General features: G+C 40.1%; 1 protein-coding gene across 5 annotated transcripts in view; it reads left to right on the plus strand.

Moving 5' to 3' along the window:
* The window catches only part of BRD1 (bromodomain containing 1), a 112,101-nt gene that overhangs the window by 54,012 nt on the left and 40,205 nt on the right, over positions 1 to 17,884 (plus strand). For 4 of the 5 annotated variants that reach the window (XM_030549244.1, XM_030549242.1, XM_030549246.1 and 1 more), the window contains 2 exons: positions 1,361 to 1,621; positions 7,214 to 7,702. In XM_030549244.1, coding sequence (XP_030405104.1) covers positions 1,361 to 1,621; positions 7,214 to 7,702 — 750 coding nt within the window. The remainder of the gene's footprint in view (positions 1 to 1,360; positions 1,622 to 7,213; positions 7,703 to 17,884) is intronic. The other variant, XM_030549243.1, reaches the window with a different exon arrangement.

A 17,884-nucleotide genomic window follows, 5' to 3' on the forward strand; every position in this document is an offset into this window, starting at 1 on the left:
CTGAATCAGAGGTACTTTTGTGCAGTAGTGGTGTTGCATGAAACAGGATGCAAACAAACTCGATATTCAGGTTGCGCTTGTAATACGAGCAATCCCAAAAAGTCTTATTTTGACTTATACACTGAAAAAATGGTAAATGTAAGTTGATGAAAAGAGAAGAAATAATTATAGTGATTTTAAACCTCAAAGCAGGGGAGGGATTAATAATGTTTAGTAGAACTATGGGCCAGGCATCACTATATATCCTTTAGAATCATAGAATTATAGAATGTTAGGGTTAGAAGGGACCTCAGGACATCATCTAGTCCAGCCTTCTGCCCAAAGCAGGACCAATCCCCAACTAAATCATCCCAACCAGGGCTTTGTCAAGCCTGATCTTAAAAACCTCTAGGGAAGGAGATTCCACCACCTCCCTAGGTAACCCATTCCAGTGCTTCACCACCCTCCCAGTGAAAAAGTTTTTCCTAATATCCAACCTAAACCTCCCCCACTGCAAATTGAGACCATTATTCCTTGTTCTGTCATCAGGTACCACTGAGAACAGTCTAAATCCATCCTCTTTGGAACCGCTTTTCAGGTAGTTGAAAACAGCTATCAAATCCCCCCTCATTCTTCTCTTCTGCAGACTAAACAATCCCAGTTTCCTCAGCCTCTCCTCATAAATCATGTGCTCCAGCCCCCTAATCATTTTTGTTGCCCTCCGCTGGACTGTTTCCAATTTTTCCACATCCTTCTTGTAGTGTGGGACCCAAAACTGGATACAGTACTCCAGATGAGACCTCACCAATGTTGAATAGAGGGGAATGATCACGTCCCTCAATCTGCTGGCACTGCCCCTACTTATACAGCCTAAAATGCCACTGGCCTTTTTGGCAATAAGGGCACACTGTCAATTCATATTCAGCTTCTCATGCACTGTAACCCCTAGGTTCCTTTCTGCAGAACTGCTGCCTAGCCATTTGGTCCGTAGTCTGTAGCAGTGCATGGGATTCTTCCGTCCTGAGTGCAGGACTCTGCACTTGTCCTTGTTGAACCCCATCAGTGCACCTAAGTCCTGACATATAGAGTCCCTGGTATTCCAGTTCTGGATGTCAGTTAGCATTTTTTACTTCAAACAGGAGTTATAGCAAATGGCATAGCAGGAATTTACATAGGCACCTTTTCACTAGTGATAGTGAGACTATAAAACTTGCATCAACTTGTGGTCAAAGTCAGATTTAATTTTTATATTTCTAATTCCCAAGCATAAAACTTAACAAATACTTTTTCTTGTAGTAGTTTTTGTGTAAAAAAAACAAAAAAAAACAACAACAAAAAAAGTTCATTAACAGATATCTTAAATTACACGTTTTGACTTCAGTGGATAGGTTACTGAATCCAGCTAACAGAGTGCATATGTCCTTGGAAGAACAGCTGAGAGAGATGTTAGAAAAACTTGATCTCACCTGTGCAATGAAATCCAGTGGGTCAAGGAGCAAACGAGCAAAGCTGTTAAAAAAGGAAATCAGCATTATTCGCAACAAACTAAGTCAACAACACAGCGAGCCTCCCCAAATAGAATCAGGTATTGGAAGTTTTGAAGAGGAAAGTACAGCATTAGAACAAGAAGGTGAAGAAGAAGGTAAGATTTTAACTGGTGTTTAAATCAGTACTATTTTGAACACTTTCAATTAGATATCCTAAATTTGTCATGTAAATTACCACAGCAGAAAGTAAAATTCTATTATGATATGATTTCAGGGCAAGTTTAATACACTGTAAATGAACTATACTGTTACCTTTAGTATGAGTAAAATCTATTGTCTGGTTAATTTCCCCTTGCTCCTGTGAGAAATTTATTATTTCTTTTTTAATCCTCCCTCCCCCCAGATTTCTAACAGGTGGTAGCAAAATTAAACTTTTTAAAAATTACTACTTTCAGTATAAAGTTATGGGGCTCAGTATTTTTGAAAGTCATGTTATTCATACTTAAGTGACTGCACATGGATTAAAGACCCAACTTTAGAATTCAGTGCTGAAAATTTTGGCCACTAAACACTTCCTTTTGTAGTTCATCTTTTTGACCCATGCACTGTAAGCTGGTTTTTGTTTCGTTTATTGTTGGTGGAATTTGCCAGAAATGAAGTAAAAGGATGCAGAATATGAATATAATAAAGAATAGGAAAGAAGGGGTTTGGGTCGAGTAGGGTTGCCAGATGTTCGGTTTTGGATCAGAACGCTCGGTCAAAAAGGGACCCTGGTGGCTCCAATCAGCACCGTTGACCAGGCTGCTGAAAGTCTGGTCAGCGAGGCTCAGGCAGGCTCCCTGCCAGCCCTGGCTCAGCGCAGCTCCTAGAAGTGGCTAGCATGTCTGGCTCCTAGGTGCAGGGGTGGCTACAGGGGCTCCACGTGCTGCCCCCGCCCCGAGCACCACCTCCACAGCTACCATTGGCACCGGCAGTGCACAGAACCCCCTGGTCTTTACATCCAGGAGTCGAACATGCCAATTGCTTCCGGGAGCCACCTGAGGTAAGCGCTGCCCAGCAGAGCGTGCACCCCAATCCCCTGTCCCTGATTGGAACAGTGCTGGGACTTCGGCGGCAGCTCAATTGGCTGCCGGTGCCTTCGGCAGAGGGACCTTCCTCTGCAGCAGTGATTTGAGCTGCCACCGAAGACAGTAGCAGGACTTCAGCAGCAGCTCCTTTGGGACATTTTGGGGCCCTCTTAGGCGCGCGGGGCCCGATTCTGGGGAATTGGCTGAATTGCCCTAAAGCCGTCCCTGCCTTCCTGCACCCACACCCCCTGCCCCAGCCGGTGAAAGTGAGTGAGGGTTGGGGAGAGCGAGTGATAGAGGGGGGATGGAGTGAGCTGGAGGCAATCCTCAGAGAAGGAGTGGGGCAGGGCGTTCAGTTTTGTGAGATTTAGAAAGTTTGCAACCCTAGTGGCAGGGCGGGGGAAGAAAGATTATGGTAGTCAGAATAAGATCATGTATTTACATAGACTAGCTATTGTACAACTTGAGGCTTTCAAGTTATTTGATAGTTGGTATTTAAAAAAAAAAAATCAGATATCTTTAACTGCCCCATCATCTACCCATCTTTGGAATTGCATGTTTGAGTCTCTTAGCTTGATAAAAATGTTTTTCAAAATATATAAACTGCTGCAATAGGGAGGCACAGTTTCAGAAAAACATCTGCATCTGACGAAGTGGGTATTCACCCACGAAAGCTCATGCTCCAAAACATCTGTTAGTCTATAAGGTGCCACGGGATTCTTTGTTAGAAAAATATAACTACAACTGCAGTTGGCCTTCTTATCTACTTCCATGATTTCTGAGTACTCTTAGAACAGTGGTTCTCAAACTTTTGTACTGGTGACCCCTTTCATATAGCAAACCTCAGAGTGCAACCCTCCCTTAGAAATTAAAAATACTTTCTTATATGTTTATAAATGCTGGAGGCAAAGTGGGGTATGGAGTGTAGGCTGACAGCTCTCGACCCCCTGCGGGGTCCTGACCCCCCAGTTTGAGAACCGCTGTCTTAGATTAACTATTTAATAATTTTAAGAAAATTTCTTAAATTATCTCCCTAATCTTGTTAAAACTGAAGACATTTATTTCTGAACTTTCTTACTGACAGATAATTAAAATAATAAAAAATATCAGATTGCTTTACATACATTTGAATCTTAAAATAGTCAAAGGATGCGTATATAAATAAAATGCATAATGGTAAGACATTCAGTTATTACATATACCTAAAATAAATGTACTTTTAAAAAATGTGTTCACATAGTTATTCAGAATTGATGTAATAGGTCCAAAATACAGTTAAAAATTCATATACCTTTTAAGGATTGTAAATAGCTTAAATTTAAACTCTGGAATAGACATGAGTTGGAAAAGAATTAAAAACATATTGCGAAACAGACATGGGAGATGCAGGCAAGTAGATCCTGGTAGTAGTTTTTAAAAATAAATACTGTATATGCTTGTTCATAAGCCGGATTTTTTTAGTAAAAAAGGGAAACACCAGAGACGGGGGTTGGCCTATGAACGAATAAGAGGGGGAGGTGGGACACAGCCCCTCCCCCAACAGAGGGAGCGAGGAGAGGCAGCACAGCCAGTAGAGATAGAAGGGAAGAGTCGGGGCCAGAGTCTCTCTACTTCTGGCCAGGCTGTAGCCATGCCGCTCGGCACCGCCCCCAGAGCACAACGTGGCCCACACCGCCCAGCCCAGCCTGCTGGAACATGCTGCGGCTGTGCTGCGCAACCTGTCGGAGCAGCTCCAGCCAGGCCAGAGACATACTCCCTTGACCCTCCCTAGCTAAGTGGGTAGGGATGGAATGGGGAGAGTGTGAGGGTCCGGGGCTAGGGGTGGGGTCATTGGGGGGTGGTCACAGGGGTTACTCCCAGCTTCTCCCCCCAAAAAAATTTCCCCACCAGTTGCTGTCCCGGCCCATCAGGGTAAGTAGCTGGCGCGCCGGGACGTTTCGTTTACTTAGGTTTACCTCCGGGCCTGCTGACGCTTGAGGTAAACAAACCATCTCGGCCCACCAGAGGCTTATCCTGATGGCCTGGGAGCCAAAGTTTGCTGACCCCTGAATTATAGGGTTGGATTATGAACAGGTTATAAAATTTTTCCATTTTTATTTATCCATCTTGGGTGGGGGCGAGGGGGGGGATCGGCTTATAAACAAACCAGTTTATGATCAATTATATACGGTAAATAAAAAACACAATAGTCATTGACCAGAGTAGGTGAATTTTTACATTGTTAGTCTCTGAAAGTGCTATGGATTATCTAGTATACTTATAATTCCATTTGGATTTCCGACCACACACAAAAGTTATAATATTTGCAGAGTACCTCAGTAAAATTACAGCTTTGTAATTTGTGATTAAAACTTCCCTTTTGCTAGTTGCTTCCATTGGTAATTATTTATTTTGTCTGTCTCTCATATATCACATTTTTCTTGCAAATAATTTCGATTTTTATAAAGAGGAACAATATTAAACATTCTTATCAAATCGGTAATTAGAAACATTTGTTTTTTAAAGATACCATTTGTACGGGATTCTAATTTTGAGATCCTGTCCTGAGTAAATTCACAAGAGAATAACTGGATTCCACCTCGTTATGATTTGAATGCAACTGAGATTTTAGCATTTTAGGTGTTTCATTAGTAATTTATAGATTGTGAACTCCTCAGCACAAAGTTCGTTCTTTTTGAGTGTATAGCACCCACTGCTGGTCTGGGTGAATGGAACCCCAGGCTGGCAGTGGGCTGAGTGGTGTCAGCAGCTGGGACCTCAGACCGGCACCAGACTGAGCCGTTCGTCCCGGCCACTGGCCCTGCTCAGCGTGCTGCCAGCTGAGTGAGTTGGAACCCCAGACAAGCAGCGGGCTGAGTGGGGCTGGTGACTGGAACCTCAGACAAGGATCCCAGGTCCTACTCAGCCTGCTGCCGATCTGGGGTTCCATCCGCCAGCTTCTGCCAGCCGGAATCCTGGCCACCGGCCCCCCTCAACTCTCTACCAGCCTGGGGTTCTGCTCACCCAGGCTGGCAGGAGGCTGAGTGGGGCCGGCAGCTGGAACCCCAGAGCGGCAGCAGGCTGAGTGCTGCTGGCACCCCAGAGTGGCAGCGGACTGAGCCACTCAGCCCATCGCTAGCTGAGTGAATGGAACCCCAGGCGAGCAACGGGCTGAGTTGCTCAGCCTGCCGCCGCTCTGGGGTTCTGGCTGCCGGCTCCTGCTAGCCAGGGTCTCATCTGCCGGCCTGCTCAGCCTGCTGCCAGCCTGGGATTCCCGGGTGTCCCAGGCCAGCAGCGGGCGCTGAGTGGGGCCGGTGGCCGGGACCCTGGCTGGCAATGAGACAGCAGCCGGAACCGCAAAGGGGCGGTGGGCTGAGCCGCTCAGCCTGCTGTTGCATGCCATCAGAAATTGGTTTGCGTGCTGACCCCTGGTGTATAGAAAGCATTTATCACACAGTGCACTGCTGTAAAGAAACTATGACAAACTAATAAACGATAATTCAAGTCAATAGAATTCCAGACTTTCTGCCTGGTTTATGTGCACTATACATATGTAAATTTAAATCTGCATGAGATTGGTTAAATATGTTTGATCCTTTTGTGTTCTACACCAGCTATTATTTTTGTGGTGTAACAAGTTACATTTGATTGCATAAAAACTCACCTATAAAAATATATAGCCTTTTCATTTTGTTAGTGTAGCAATATTGATACCTGTAGAGAAAGAAGGTAGATGTCTTAACCTGTTTTTTTGTTGTTGTTGTTGTTTTTTAGAAGTATAGGAAAGATTAATCATTTTTACACTTATCTTTTGCAAACTATGGGTTGGGTAATTTTTGCTTGTTTTATTGGGTTCTGTAGAGCAGATTTTTTTCTTCTGTCATTTGTGTTAAAGAGCATTTTCTAGCACTGGTTTTATTAAACACCTGCAATGTGTGTTTTGCCATTCTACGCCATGAAATTGAAAGACAAGAAAAGAAAAACAAAAGTCAGAATTGACCATTGGGTTGGATAGGGGGAAAAGAAAAATTGGCAGAGGGGTGGTTTTTCTGATTTCTCCTGTAATGTCTGCAAAGATGTCTTTGCCAAGCATTTGTCAGTAACTATACATTTTAAAATTTAAAACTGGTAACCATAACTGTAAAGCAGCTTTGCAGAAATTTCCAATTTGTGAATTTGGTAATAGTTTGTAGCCCACTCGTAGTTAATTCTGATAAGTTAAGCTATAAATGCAGTTTTTAAAAATGGCTTTTATCTGCTTTCAAAATGGTTTTCTTATTTAAATTTACTTAAACAGGTAAGGTGAATATTTTAAATTAGGAAAATGTATTTTATTCATACTTTTAATGTTAATGGTGAAATACTTGCATTACCAGATACAAATCATCTGCTACTCTATTTTTCTCTAAAAAGTTATCGAACCCGAGATTTTAAATATCATTGCATGTAAGGTAAAAAGACCTGCCCAGGTTTAAATTTTTAACACTAAATGTAAACACCTATTTTGTTACAATCCCAGTATAAAACTAGGCACTACTAACTAGGATAGGTTGTTGCTAGCCAAACGTTTATGTATTTAAAATGTTATGGTTTGTTTCCAAACAACAATTATTTGATGAGCTGCACATTTATAGTGAGTGTTATAATAGATTTTATAACTACCAGTTTTCAAAAATCACACTCTATTTATAATTTTTTCAGGAGATAAATCTCCCCCTAAACTTGAACCATCAGATGCATTACCTCTTCCTTCAAACTTGGAGACTAATTCAGAACCACCAACCCTCAAACCAGTAGAACTCAATCCAGAGCAGAGTAAGCTTTACAAAAGAGTAAAATTTGATAATGAATTATATAGCACTTCCATTCAGAAAGAAATAAATGGACACACTCCAGAACACTTACTTGACAGTAATCTCAATGAGTCGACTGTTTCTGCTGTAGCTGAGTCATCAACTGATGTAAACAGACGTACATCCATTCTCTTCTGCAAATCAAAAAGTATAAGCCCCCCAAAGTCTGCAAAGAACACTGAAACCCAGCCAACTTCTCCACAGCTAGGGACCAAAACCTTTTTGTCTGTAGTCCTTCCAAGGTTGGAGACTCTTCTGCAGCCAAGGAAAAGATCAAGAAGTGCATGTGGAGATTCTGAGGTTGATGATGAGTCCCCTGTAAAGCGCTTGGATACAGGTAAATATTACAAAACTTACATATTGGTGAGCAGAAATATTGGAAGATAATGCAGATTATAAAACAGACATTTTAATGTTTATTTACTTTAAATAATTATTTAATTATTTACATTATTTGAACACGTCAGCATTTTTTCCTCACAGTTGAACCGAGTGCAGTTATGATTTAGGAAAGTTATTGGTTTTTTGCAAACAGTCTTTTATTATTGAGATTGCTTCTCAAATTTTTATTGTTGTAGTACAGACCTCTCTCTTTCTCTAAAAAATTTTTTTTTTAGTTATGCTTGCTTCCTGTTGTTTTTCCCTTGAACGCACTAGGGGAGACAAACAACGCACTTCCTCTGAAAAGACCACTGGTGAATCTACATTAAATTTCTTTATAGGATATAAACATGAGTACATCCCCCTCTGCCCTCAGTCAGCAGCCCTAAGTATACTTTATTTATTTTGTATTTCTCACATGCCTTTTTATTTTGTATTAATTTTCCATCTAACACCTTTCCTTTTATGATGCAAAGTTATAACTATAAGTTTAGAATGTGTGAGTGATAGCTATACAGAATATATATCTGGAGTGTTAAAATCATAAGGCATAATTGGCTTTTCTTTAGAAAATTCCTGTTTTTAAATCAAGATTTTTAAAAAGTAAAGCCATGCATAAGAAAATGGTTGGTGTCAAATGTTTGACCTAAAGGATCCAACTGTAAGATTACCATGGCTAGATGTCACCTGGACTAGTTCTTTCAGAATTTTTTTTGAGGAACGTATTCTGTCTGGTGAGATGCAGTTGTGTAAGTTAATTATTCTTCTTGATTGTGTTTTTCTCGGTTATGTTTGTAGTAGATACTTTGAATAGAACAAATGTATGGGGTGGTGGGGGAAGGATAAAGTAAGAAGTTAGTAATATGTACTTTCCTTATGTTGCTCTTTAAAATTCTTGTTTTTTTCGTATCCTGTCCCATTTGTCATGTTGATATATAGATTGTTGTTTGAAACGTGTATGCATGATGTTAGTTTTGACTCCACTTAAACAAAATTTAGTTCTGCACAAAAATGAAAGCATAATTTAAAGAAGTTTTTATTTACCGTTGAGTCAGTTGGACCCGGTTCCATTGCCAGAAAATATATGGTGAGGAAATTACAAGTAACACTTGATGCAATTTCTAAATGATTTTTTTCTGTACAAACACTTTTTCAGACATATTTGGAAACAACACTAACATCTGATTTGTTATAATAAGGATTAATGTATTTTAGATAAATACCATGAGACTGGATTGATGTTTTGAATTTGGACAATGGATTAATCTTCACTGGAAGTCTACAGAGCTACTATCGCTACATGTTTACTTTGACCAGTTGTTAATACAAGTGCATAATGTAAAATATGTACAGCGTATAACATTGCTATATATTCTATATCCTACATACAGAATGTACAGATTATCTGTAGACCCATTTACGAAATAAATCTGTACATTTAAATTACATTTACAAAAGTTTGTAGTATAGATCAGGGATTGGCAACCTTGGGCATGCAGTCTGTCAGGGAAACCGTGGACCATGATCCTTTGGAGAGGTCCACTTGCACAGACCTTTCCTTATGTCTTTGTGAAATCCAAATCCAGTTGAAATGGATTTCCTTTGCAGGTTCAGGTCTTAAACTTTTGCAGAGTAACATGTTAGTGTTCAGTCAAAATTAAATGAAATTAGAAATACAGAAAATACAAGAGTATGACATTTCTGTTTTCAGAGGGATAGTTGGCTAAGTTATTATTTCATATTGTTAGTCAAAATGTTCATGTTCAAAAGACTTTGGTTTTTTATTCAGATGTACTTGTATCATGCATTCATAGACAAGTTCTGCTTAAAGGCATTCTTCTATGATTGCATTCCTCATGTTTCTCCTAGTACAGATCAACATTCATAATAATTGGAAGATAAACCAGTATAATAATTTTTTCAGGTTCATTAATATGAGTATTAAATGTAATCTTTTTGTATTATAGGAATATAATTCACAATTTAAGAAAAGCTTTATATTTTCTGTACTATATATCAAATGTTCAAGGCTGCAGTAGTCTCTGGAAGGAAAGTGAAGTGGTTGAATGGTGTTCCCAGGTTTTTTGCTGTCAATATCTAGTTTCCCCCATTACGCTCTTATTTAAGTCTGTGCACTGCCAACTCTTGTTCTTCAAAGTCTCTCGCTTGTTATCTGTCACAAGATGCTGGGCACTTCTTCCCACACTATCCCCTATGCCTTATATTTTGTCCCTGTGCCCATTACACTGTGCAGTCTCCTTCTTGAAATCTCACCTTTTCATGTAGTTTCTTATGCAATAGCAAAATCATAACCATATTTAAGTACTCTTCCCTTCCTTTTTTCCTCTTGCCAGATGAGTTCTTCCTGTATTTTTATTTATTTAGTTGTTTGTTTGTTTGTTTATTCATTAGAATAAGCTCTTTGAAGCAAGGTCATTGTATTTACTAGTCAGTGTTAAGAGACAGGACTGCCAGTCTGTTTGATATGACACTTTCCGTGTTTTATGATTTTCTAATAAAATAGAAATAAATTAATGTAAAATAAGTAATGTTTTTGGGAATAGATGGTGATATACCAAACATCAAATATCTTCTGCAAGGTCTAAAACCAGTCAGTTTTAGTGATACCATTATTTACTTCTGCTCCTCTGATCTCTTATCTCCCAGAAAGATCTTAATCCCTCCCAGTCTTCAAAAAATAGCATAACTCTTCAGAATAAAACTTTTAAAATGGCATTAAGGTTGAAAGTAGATGGCATTGACTTGGTTGTTGAAGCCTTGCCAAGAATGCTGGTATTATCAAACGAACATTAGAAGATGGCAGAAAAAAATTACAAGAATTGTGTAGGACTCCTTTGTAGAGGAGAGTCAGAGGGAAAGCATTTTAAAAAGTTAGTTTTAACTTATGATTTTCTAACTTGTACAGGAATTTTAAAAAATTGGCTTGTTCCTTTTTTGATGCCTTATGACATATTGAGAGAAGCTGAAAGGTATATAAAAAAACACTAACGGACAATCCTACCACGATGTATTACATCAACAGACAGGGCGCTGCCAGGTCCTCGGCCCTTTGTCAAGAGATGTTCAGTCTTTGAGACTTTTGTGTGCGGCATGCCATTCATCTGGTCGCTGGGCACCAGAAACCTTTTGACAGATCACCTCAGCAGGACCTTCTTGTCTTGCCACGAATGGTCACTCCATCCAGAGGTGGTCAACATAATCTTCCAGAGGTGATGGGCTCCCAAGGTGTACCTGTTCACATCCAGACAGAACAGAAAGTGTCACATGTTCTGTTGGATTCGGTTTCTGGACAGAGGTTCCCTTTTGGATGCCTTCTGCATTCCATGGTTGGGAGCACTGATGTATTCCTTCCCGCCAGTGGTGTTAATTCACAGGGTCCTTGTGAAGGTCAAGCAGGATAGAGCAACTGTTATCCTTGTAGCCCCTGCTGGCCTGTTAGCACTGGTTTGGCATGTTGCTGAGCCTTGTGGTAGCCACGCCTCTTCCACTGCCTTCTTGGTGGGGATCTGCTGTCCCAGAACCACGGCACTCTGCTGCATTCGAACCTGGCAGCGCTGCACTTGATGGCTTGGCTACTGCGTGACTAAGCGGAGACAAGTGGACATGCTTAACCTGTGTCCAACATGTCTTACTGGGTAGCAGGAAACCCTCCACTAGGGCAACCTACCTGGCTAAATGGAAATGGTTCGAGTGCTGGGCCTTGGAGCAACACATTTTAGGGCCGAGTAGGCTTTGCTGCAGGACATATTGGATTATCTGCTGCACATCAAACTCTAAGGGTTGTCTATCTCTTGGATCAAGGTCTACTTGTCTGCCATTTCGAGGTTGCATCCTCCGTTCCAGAGCAAGTCTCTCTTCACCCATCCTGTGATGGCACGGTTTTTTATGGGTATGGAGCGCCTTTATCCACGTGTCTGGGATCCACCTCCCTTTCCCCCCGCCCTGGGACCTGAATTTTGTGCTGTGAAGGCTCATGGGACCTCCCTTTGAGCCTCTGGCTTCCTGCTCCCTTCTGCTCCTCTCCTGGAAGATTTCGTTCCTGGTTGTCGTAATGGATGTCTGAGAACCGGGCACTCACCTCGGAGCCACCCTATATGGTGTTCTGGAAGGACAAGGTCCAGCTGTGCCTGCATCAGGTGTTTCTGCCCAGAGTCATTTCTCAGTTTTATACGGGCCAGGACATCTACTTACCAGACTTCTGTCTGAAGCCTCATGCGTCTGAGGAACGCAGGCTTCACACCCTGGATGTCAGGAGGGCGTTGGCATTCTACATAGATAGAATGAAGCCGTTCTGTAAGTCAATGCAGTTGTTCATTGTGGTGGCAGACAGGATGAAAGATGGTCTGGTGTCTGCTCAGAGAATCTCATCCTGGATTACGGCCTGCATCCACTACTGCTGTAAGCTGGCAAAGGTGCTTCTGATGGCAGTCCAAGAGATCTGTTGAACCACACTCTGATTCTCCGTCCACACATTGGCATCACATTTCATGCTGACCCAGCAAGCTCGAGACAATGCTGGCTTTGGCCAAGCTATGCTGCAAGATGCAAGACTATGAACTCTGAGCCCACCTCCATTGATATTGCTTGTGAGTCACCTAGAATGGAATTGACATGAGGAAGCAATCAAAGAAGAAAAAACAGTTACCTATCTTTTGTAACTGTTGTTCTTCGAGATTTGTTGCTCATGTCCATTGCCTACCTTCCTGTCCCTCTGTCAGACTTGTCGGCAAGAAGGAATTGAGAGGGAGTAGGGTCGGCGGCGTCTGATATGCCAGTGCATCGGCACGGCACTCCAGGGGGCACCACGGACGACCCTGCTAAGGCAAAAATCTCCAACGACCGCATGTGTGGGCATTCACACACACCTAGAATGGAATGGACACATTTCTAAGAAAAAGAATACAAAAGGTGGTTTTTTGTTTGTTTGTTTAAAAAAAACCTTAGCTGATATTTCCAAGTCAAATTTTATCTCCTCTGGTTTTGCTGGAGAACTGCTTGGGGAGTAGGTGTATAGGAGGTGTGTGTTGTGAATTGTCAGACCTTACTTAATTGGAGTGACCAGGATGTGGAATATTTGACAAAGATGTAATTTGTCCCAGGTGTTCATTAGGAAGAAGTACTGGTAAAAACAAGATTTTAATCACTATCTAAAAATCCTTTAACCCTCTTAGTGGCTGTTTTCAGTCTCCTTTGATGTCATAATTCCCTTAGTTTTCCAGTCATTTAAGGCTTGGTCTACACTAGCAATTTGTGTTTGCTATAACTGCGTTGCTGAGCAGTGCAGTTAAACTGACCTAACTCTTGGTACAGACAGTGCTGTGTCAACAGGAGGACGTATCCTGTTGACATAGCTACTGATTCTCAGGGAGGTGGATTACCTATGCTAATGGGAGAAGCCTTCCTGTTTCCATAGGTAGCATCTTCACTGAAGTGGTGCATCAGTGCAGCTGCACCGCTATGGCTTTTTGAGTGTAGATAAGCCCAGAGTCTGGCCTCAGTTACTAATGTAAAAATGAAGCAAAAAAACTTCTTTTCTCAGAAGTGTTTCAGCTCTTCTACATGCTTTAAAAAAAAAAAAAAAGGGGAAGGGGAGAAATGAGCGCTGCCTTATTTTTTCCTTTGCCATTCATTTATGGATTTCTGAAATGTTAATTTTAAACATTTGAAAGGAAAGAAATTCTGTTAATGTTACCCAATCATTCTGTCCTGTAACAAGTTGAAACTCTTAAGGCAATTTTATTCACCCATATTTAAATGTTTGTTTTAAATTTATAAAAGTCCATAATCATAGAATCATAGACTTTAGGGTCAGAAGGGATAATTATGATCGTCTTGTCTGACCTCCTGCACAACTCAGGCCACAGAATCTCACCCACCCATTCCTGTATCAACCCCCTAACCTATGTCTGAGCTACTGAAGTCTTCAAATCGTGGTTTATAGACTTCAAGGTACAGAGAATCCTCCAGGAAGTGACCCATGTCTCACACTGCAGAAGAAGGCAAAAAACCCTAGGGCCTCTGCCAATCTGCCTTGGAGGAAAATTCCTTCCCGACCCCAAATACGGCGATCAGCTAAACCCTGAGCATGTGGGCAAGACTCACCAGCCAGACACTCAGGAAAGAATTCTCTGTAGTAACTCAGATCATAACTAATTTCCTTAATTTTTTAAAGTTAGCCCTTTTGAAATAAAAAACCCTAATCACAGATCTATTTTTGTTTATCCTCCCATTTAGTTTAAAGTGAATTAGCTCATGATCGCTTGAACCAAGGTTGTCCCCTACAACCATTGTAGTGAGGGCCTCACTGCTCACCAAAACCAAATCTAAAATGGCATCCCCTCTTGTTGGTTCAGCAACTGCTTGGTGAAGGAATCCATCATCTATCGCATCCAGGAAAATCTGAGCCCTATTATTATTATTATTATTATTATTATTATTATTATTATTATTATTATTATTATTATTATTATTACTACTAGCACTTGTCCTCCAGTCTATATCTGGGAAGTTAGTCTCCCATTATCATACAATTCCCATTAGTATTTACTTCATTAGAAACATTAAAGAGGTCTCTATCCATATCCAAATCAGATCCTGGTGGTCTATAGCACACCCCAAGCACTATCCCAGGAGAGGCTCTAGTAGCTTTCTTCCCCAATGAGATTTTTGCCCAGATAGACTCTGTCTTATCCATTCCATCGCTTCTTATTTCTTTACAGTCTGCCTCATCATTGATATACAATGCTACTCCACCACCTTTGCTTTTTTTCTGTCTTTCCTAAACAGCACATACCCTTCAATACCTGTACTCCAGTCATGACTACTATTCCACCATGTTTCATAACAGTCTCTATAATGTCTGGTTTCACTTCCTGCACCAATAACTCTAGTTCTTCCATTTTGTTCCCTAGGCTCCTCACATTGGTGTACAAACATCTTAATTTTTGCTGTTTGGCTTCACTCATGTCCTTTACCTGATTAGGCCCAGACATTCTATCGCCAGAAGAAAGGATCATCTCAACAGGACCTCAAAAGTAGAATTTCGTGATCTTAATATATTGAGAGTTGAGACACGCTGGCATTTTTTTGTGATAATATACAGTTAACCAGAAAATATTTTATCACTTTCTGGTTAGACATCATAGTAGAGGGAGTAATTCACTGAAAGGTATCATTTAGCCTGTTCGCCCATTAGAGAGAGCCTCAGACAGGTGTGTGTGTGTGTGTGTGTGTGTGTGTGTGTGTGTGTGTGTGTGTGTGAATGTAAATAGTATGGGGTGATGGAAATAAACTCCTCCAAATGTGGGGTGTGTCAAATATATAAATTATATTCAGGAAATCTTTCTTTAGACCTCACACACGTGGGGATGATATATTTGTATTTATCTGGTATCAGTGGTCCTCTCACTTGTATTCTGCCTCTTAATCCATCTCCACCTGGACTACTACCAACATAAAAACTTCTGAATAGCTTCTGAACTGCCATTTTTTATGAATAAACTGCTCAAATGTTTTTCTCCTCCATTCCCCATCTTGAAAGGTGAATTTCTGTCCTTGAAAGATTATAATGTCTCTGGACCAGTGAAAGGTTTACAGCGTAATTATACAATCACAGGTGGAAATATCTGTGAGGTAAATTGTGGAGTCATGTATCACGCACCCCTAATTACCTTATATCTTTTGTCTGTGAATTCTTCTCCTCTAAAACTTAATTCCAATATTCCAAAGTTTGGATCAGCTACCACTTTATGAAAAGAAAAGAAAAAAAAAGAAAAAACAGATTCCACCAGTTTCCTTGTATTTTCTCCCTTTACCCATCACAAAGTAAAATCACAAAATAAAATCTGAGATGGAGGAGGGGTATTATTCAATCCTAAAGCAGTAACAGGTTATATTTCCCTAATTTTTTTAGCCTGCAGGGATAGAAATTTAGTTTTATAGCAATGTGAAGGGAGAATTCTGTTTTCGATTGGCAGGTGCACCATTTGCTTCTAACGACTCAAGATACCTTTTAAGCAGTAAGAACAGGAATACTTGTGGCATGTTAGAGACTAGCAAATTTATTTGAGCATAAGCTTTTGCAGCCCCCTTCTTCGAATGCCTAGAATGGAACACACAGAAGATATTTATAGCTAGAGAGAACATGAAAAGGTGGAAGTAGCCATGCCAACTGTAAGAGGCCAATCAACTGAGATGAGCTGTCATCAGCAGGAGGAAAAAAAACCTTTGAAGTGATAATCAAGATGACCCATAGAAGGTGTGAGGAGAACTCAACATTGGGGAATAGATTCATTAGTAGATTATTACACTAATTAAATCTATTTCCCCATGTTAAGTTCTCCTCACACCTTCTATGGATCATCTCAGTTATCACTTCAAAGGGTTTTTTTCTTCTGCTGATGACAGCTCATCTCAGTTGATTGGCCTCTTACAGTTGGCATGGCTATTTCCACCTTTTCATGTTCTCTCTATCTATAAATATCTTCTGTGTGTTCCATTCTGTGCATTCGAAGAAGTGGGCTGTAGCCCACGAAAGCTTATGCTCAAATAAATTTGTTAGTCTCTAAGGTGCCACAAGTATTCTTGTTCTTTTTGCAGATACAGACTAATGCGGCTGCTACTCTGAAACCTTTTAAGCAATGACATTTTTTATGTGTAGAAAAATTATCTAGGTCACTTCTTGGAGATGTTTTTAAATTCTTTACTTTATATTTTTCTCTCCCATCATCTGTGTAGTAACTCGGCATTGGTTTGAACGTGGAGGGATACAAGAAATAATCCAAATACGTTTCACAAAGTATTTAAAATATTTGTAAAATATTTACCCTGTAATATATGTGGACTACAAAATACATGGTGATATGACTTTATTCAATACTTATTGTAGATGTCTTTTATGGTTTCACTAACGAATAATGTGAACTTTCTAAAATTATTACAATCAAATGCAAGCACACAGCTGAGGGCCAGGACTAATCTCAGGCCTGAAACAAACTTTCTTTCTCCCTCATGGCATTGAGCATATTACTGAGTGGTGAATTGCAATAAATAAATAAATGTGCTTCTCGTTTTTAAAAGAAATATTTATTACTTTAATGTAAAAAGGCCATGATTTTTTTAACATGAAAGTGGGAAAAGGATTTGGCAGGGGCAGGAGTTAACATTACAAATTCATGGCCTTATCTAACCTGACTGAAGGACTTGATAATGAAAGATAAATGAAATAATGTGGAACTGAAAGCTGAGCAAAAAGGAAGGGGTTTTTAATCAGTTTGTTAACAAACAAAAAACCCGCTTATGTGTTTTATACCTGATGAACATTTCAGAGAATGAATATTAAGGATTCAAAATCCCCATTCTTTCAGGTGCGATAGCTTACAATAAACATCTCTTAAGACCCCTAAGGAGTTCTCCAGCATAATGAGGGAAGACCAAAGTTTCCATTCTTATTTCTAATATATAAAAACAAGAAAAAAATCATTTTTGAAGTGTCACCCTTCATTTACAACAATATAAACAAAAATAATATGGCTGAGGGTATTTTTTTTTTTTTTTTTTTTGTTAATAAATCCTCTCCAGGTCATTCTTAACCTGTCTACCTCACTATTACACACTGCAGATGAGAGTTTCTGATAAATAAGCAGTAAAATAATTTAGTTACCGTGCTGCCACAGCTGCAATCATTTTTAGTGCTTGAGTTAGAGCTTTGTTGGTATGAGTGTGGCAGTGCTAATAGTATGCTATCTGTGAGCGGGCCACAGCTTAGGAACTGAGTTCCCAGTATGTTCCAAAATAACTCATATGAGTTGATCTTCTGAGTACACTGCAAGGCCTTTCTTTTTACACAGGCTTTTAGGGAGATGGATCAGTGATGGCAATATGATGTTTATGGGAGTAGGCAGAGTAGAATTGAGATTTTATTTTCTCTAATAGGCTGTTTTATTTTTATTAATAGGGAAACTTCTGTCTATCTTTTATGTCAGTGTACTTGTAGTTACATCAGTGGTATCGAGCCCTTGATAAGCGCTGCTGCTTTTTATTAGTAATACATTGAAATAAAGAGAAGAATACAGTGTTATTCCAAAACAGAAAAATATAACTTTAGTTATTTGTAAGA

The sequence above is a fragment of the Gopherus evgoodei genome, chromosome 1 (genome assembly GCF_007399415.2).
Source record: "Gopherus evgoodei ecotype Sinaloan lineage chromosome 1, rGopEvg1_v1.p, whole genome shotgun sequence".
Classification (NCBI taxonomy): domain Eukaryota; kingdom Metazoa; phylum Chordata; order Testudines; family Testudinidae; genus Gopherus; species Gopherus evgoodei.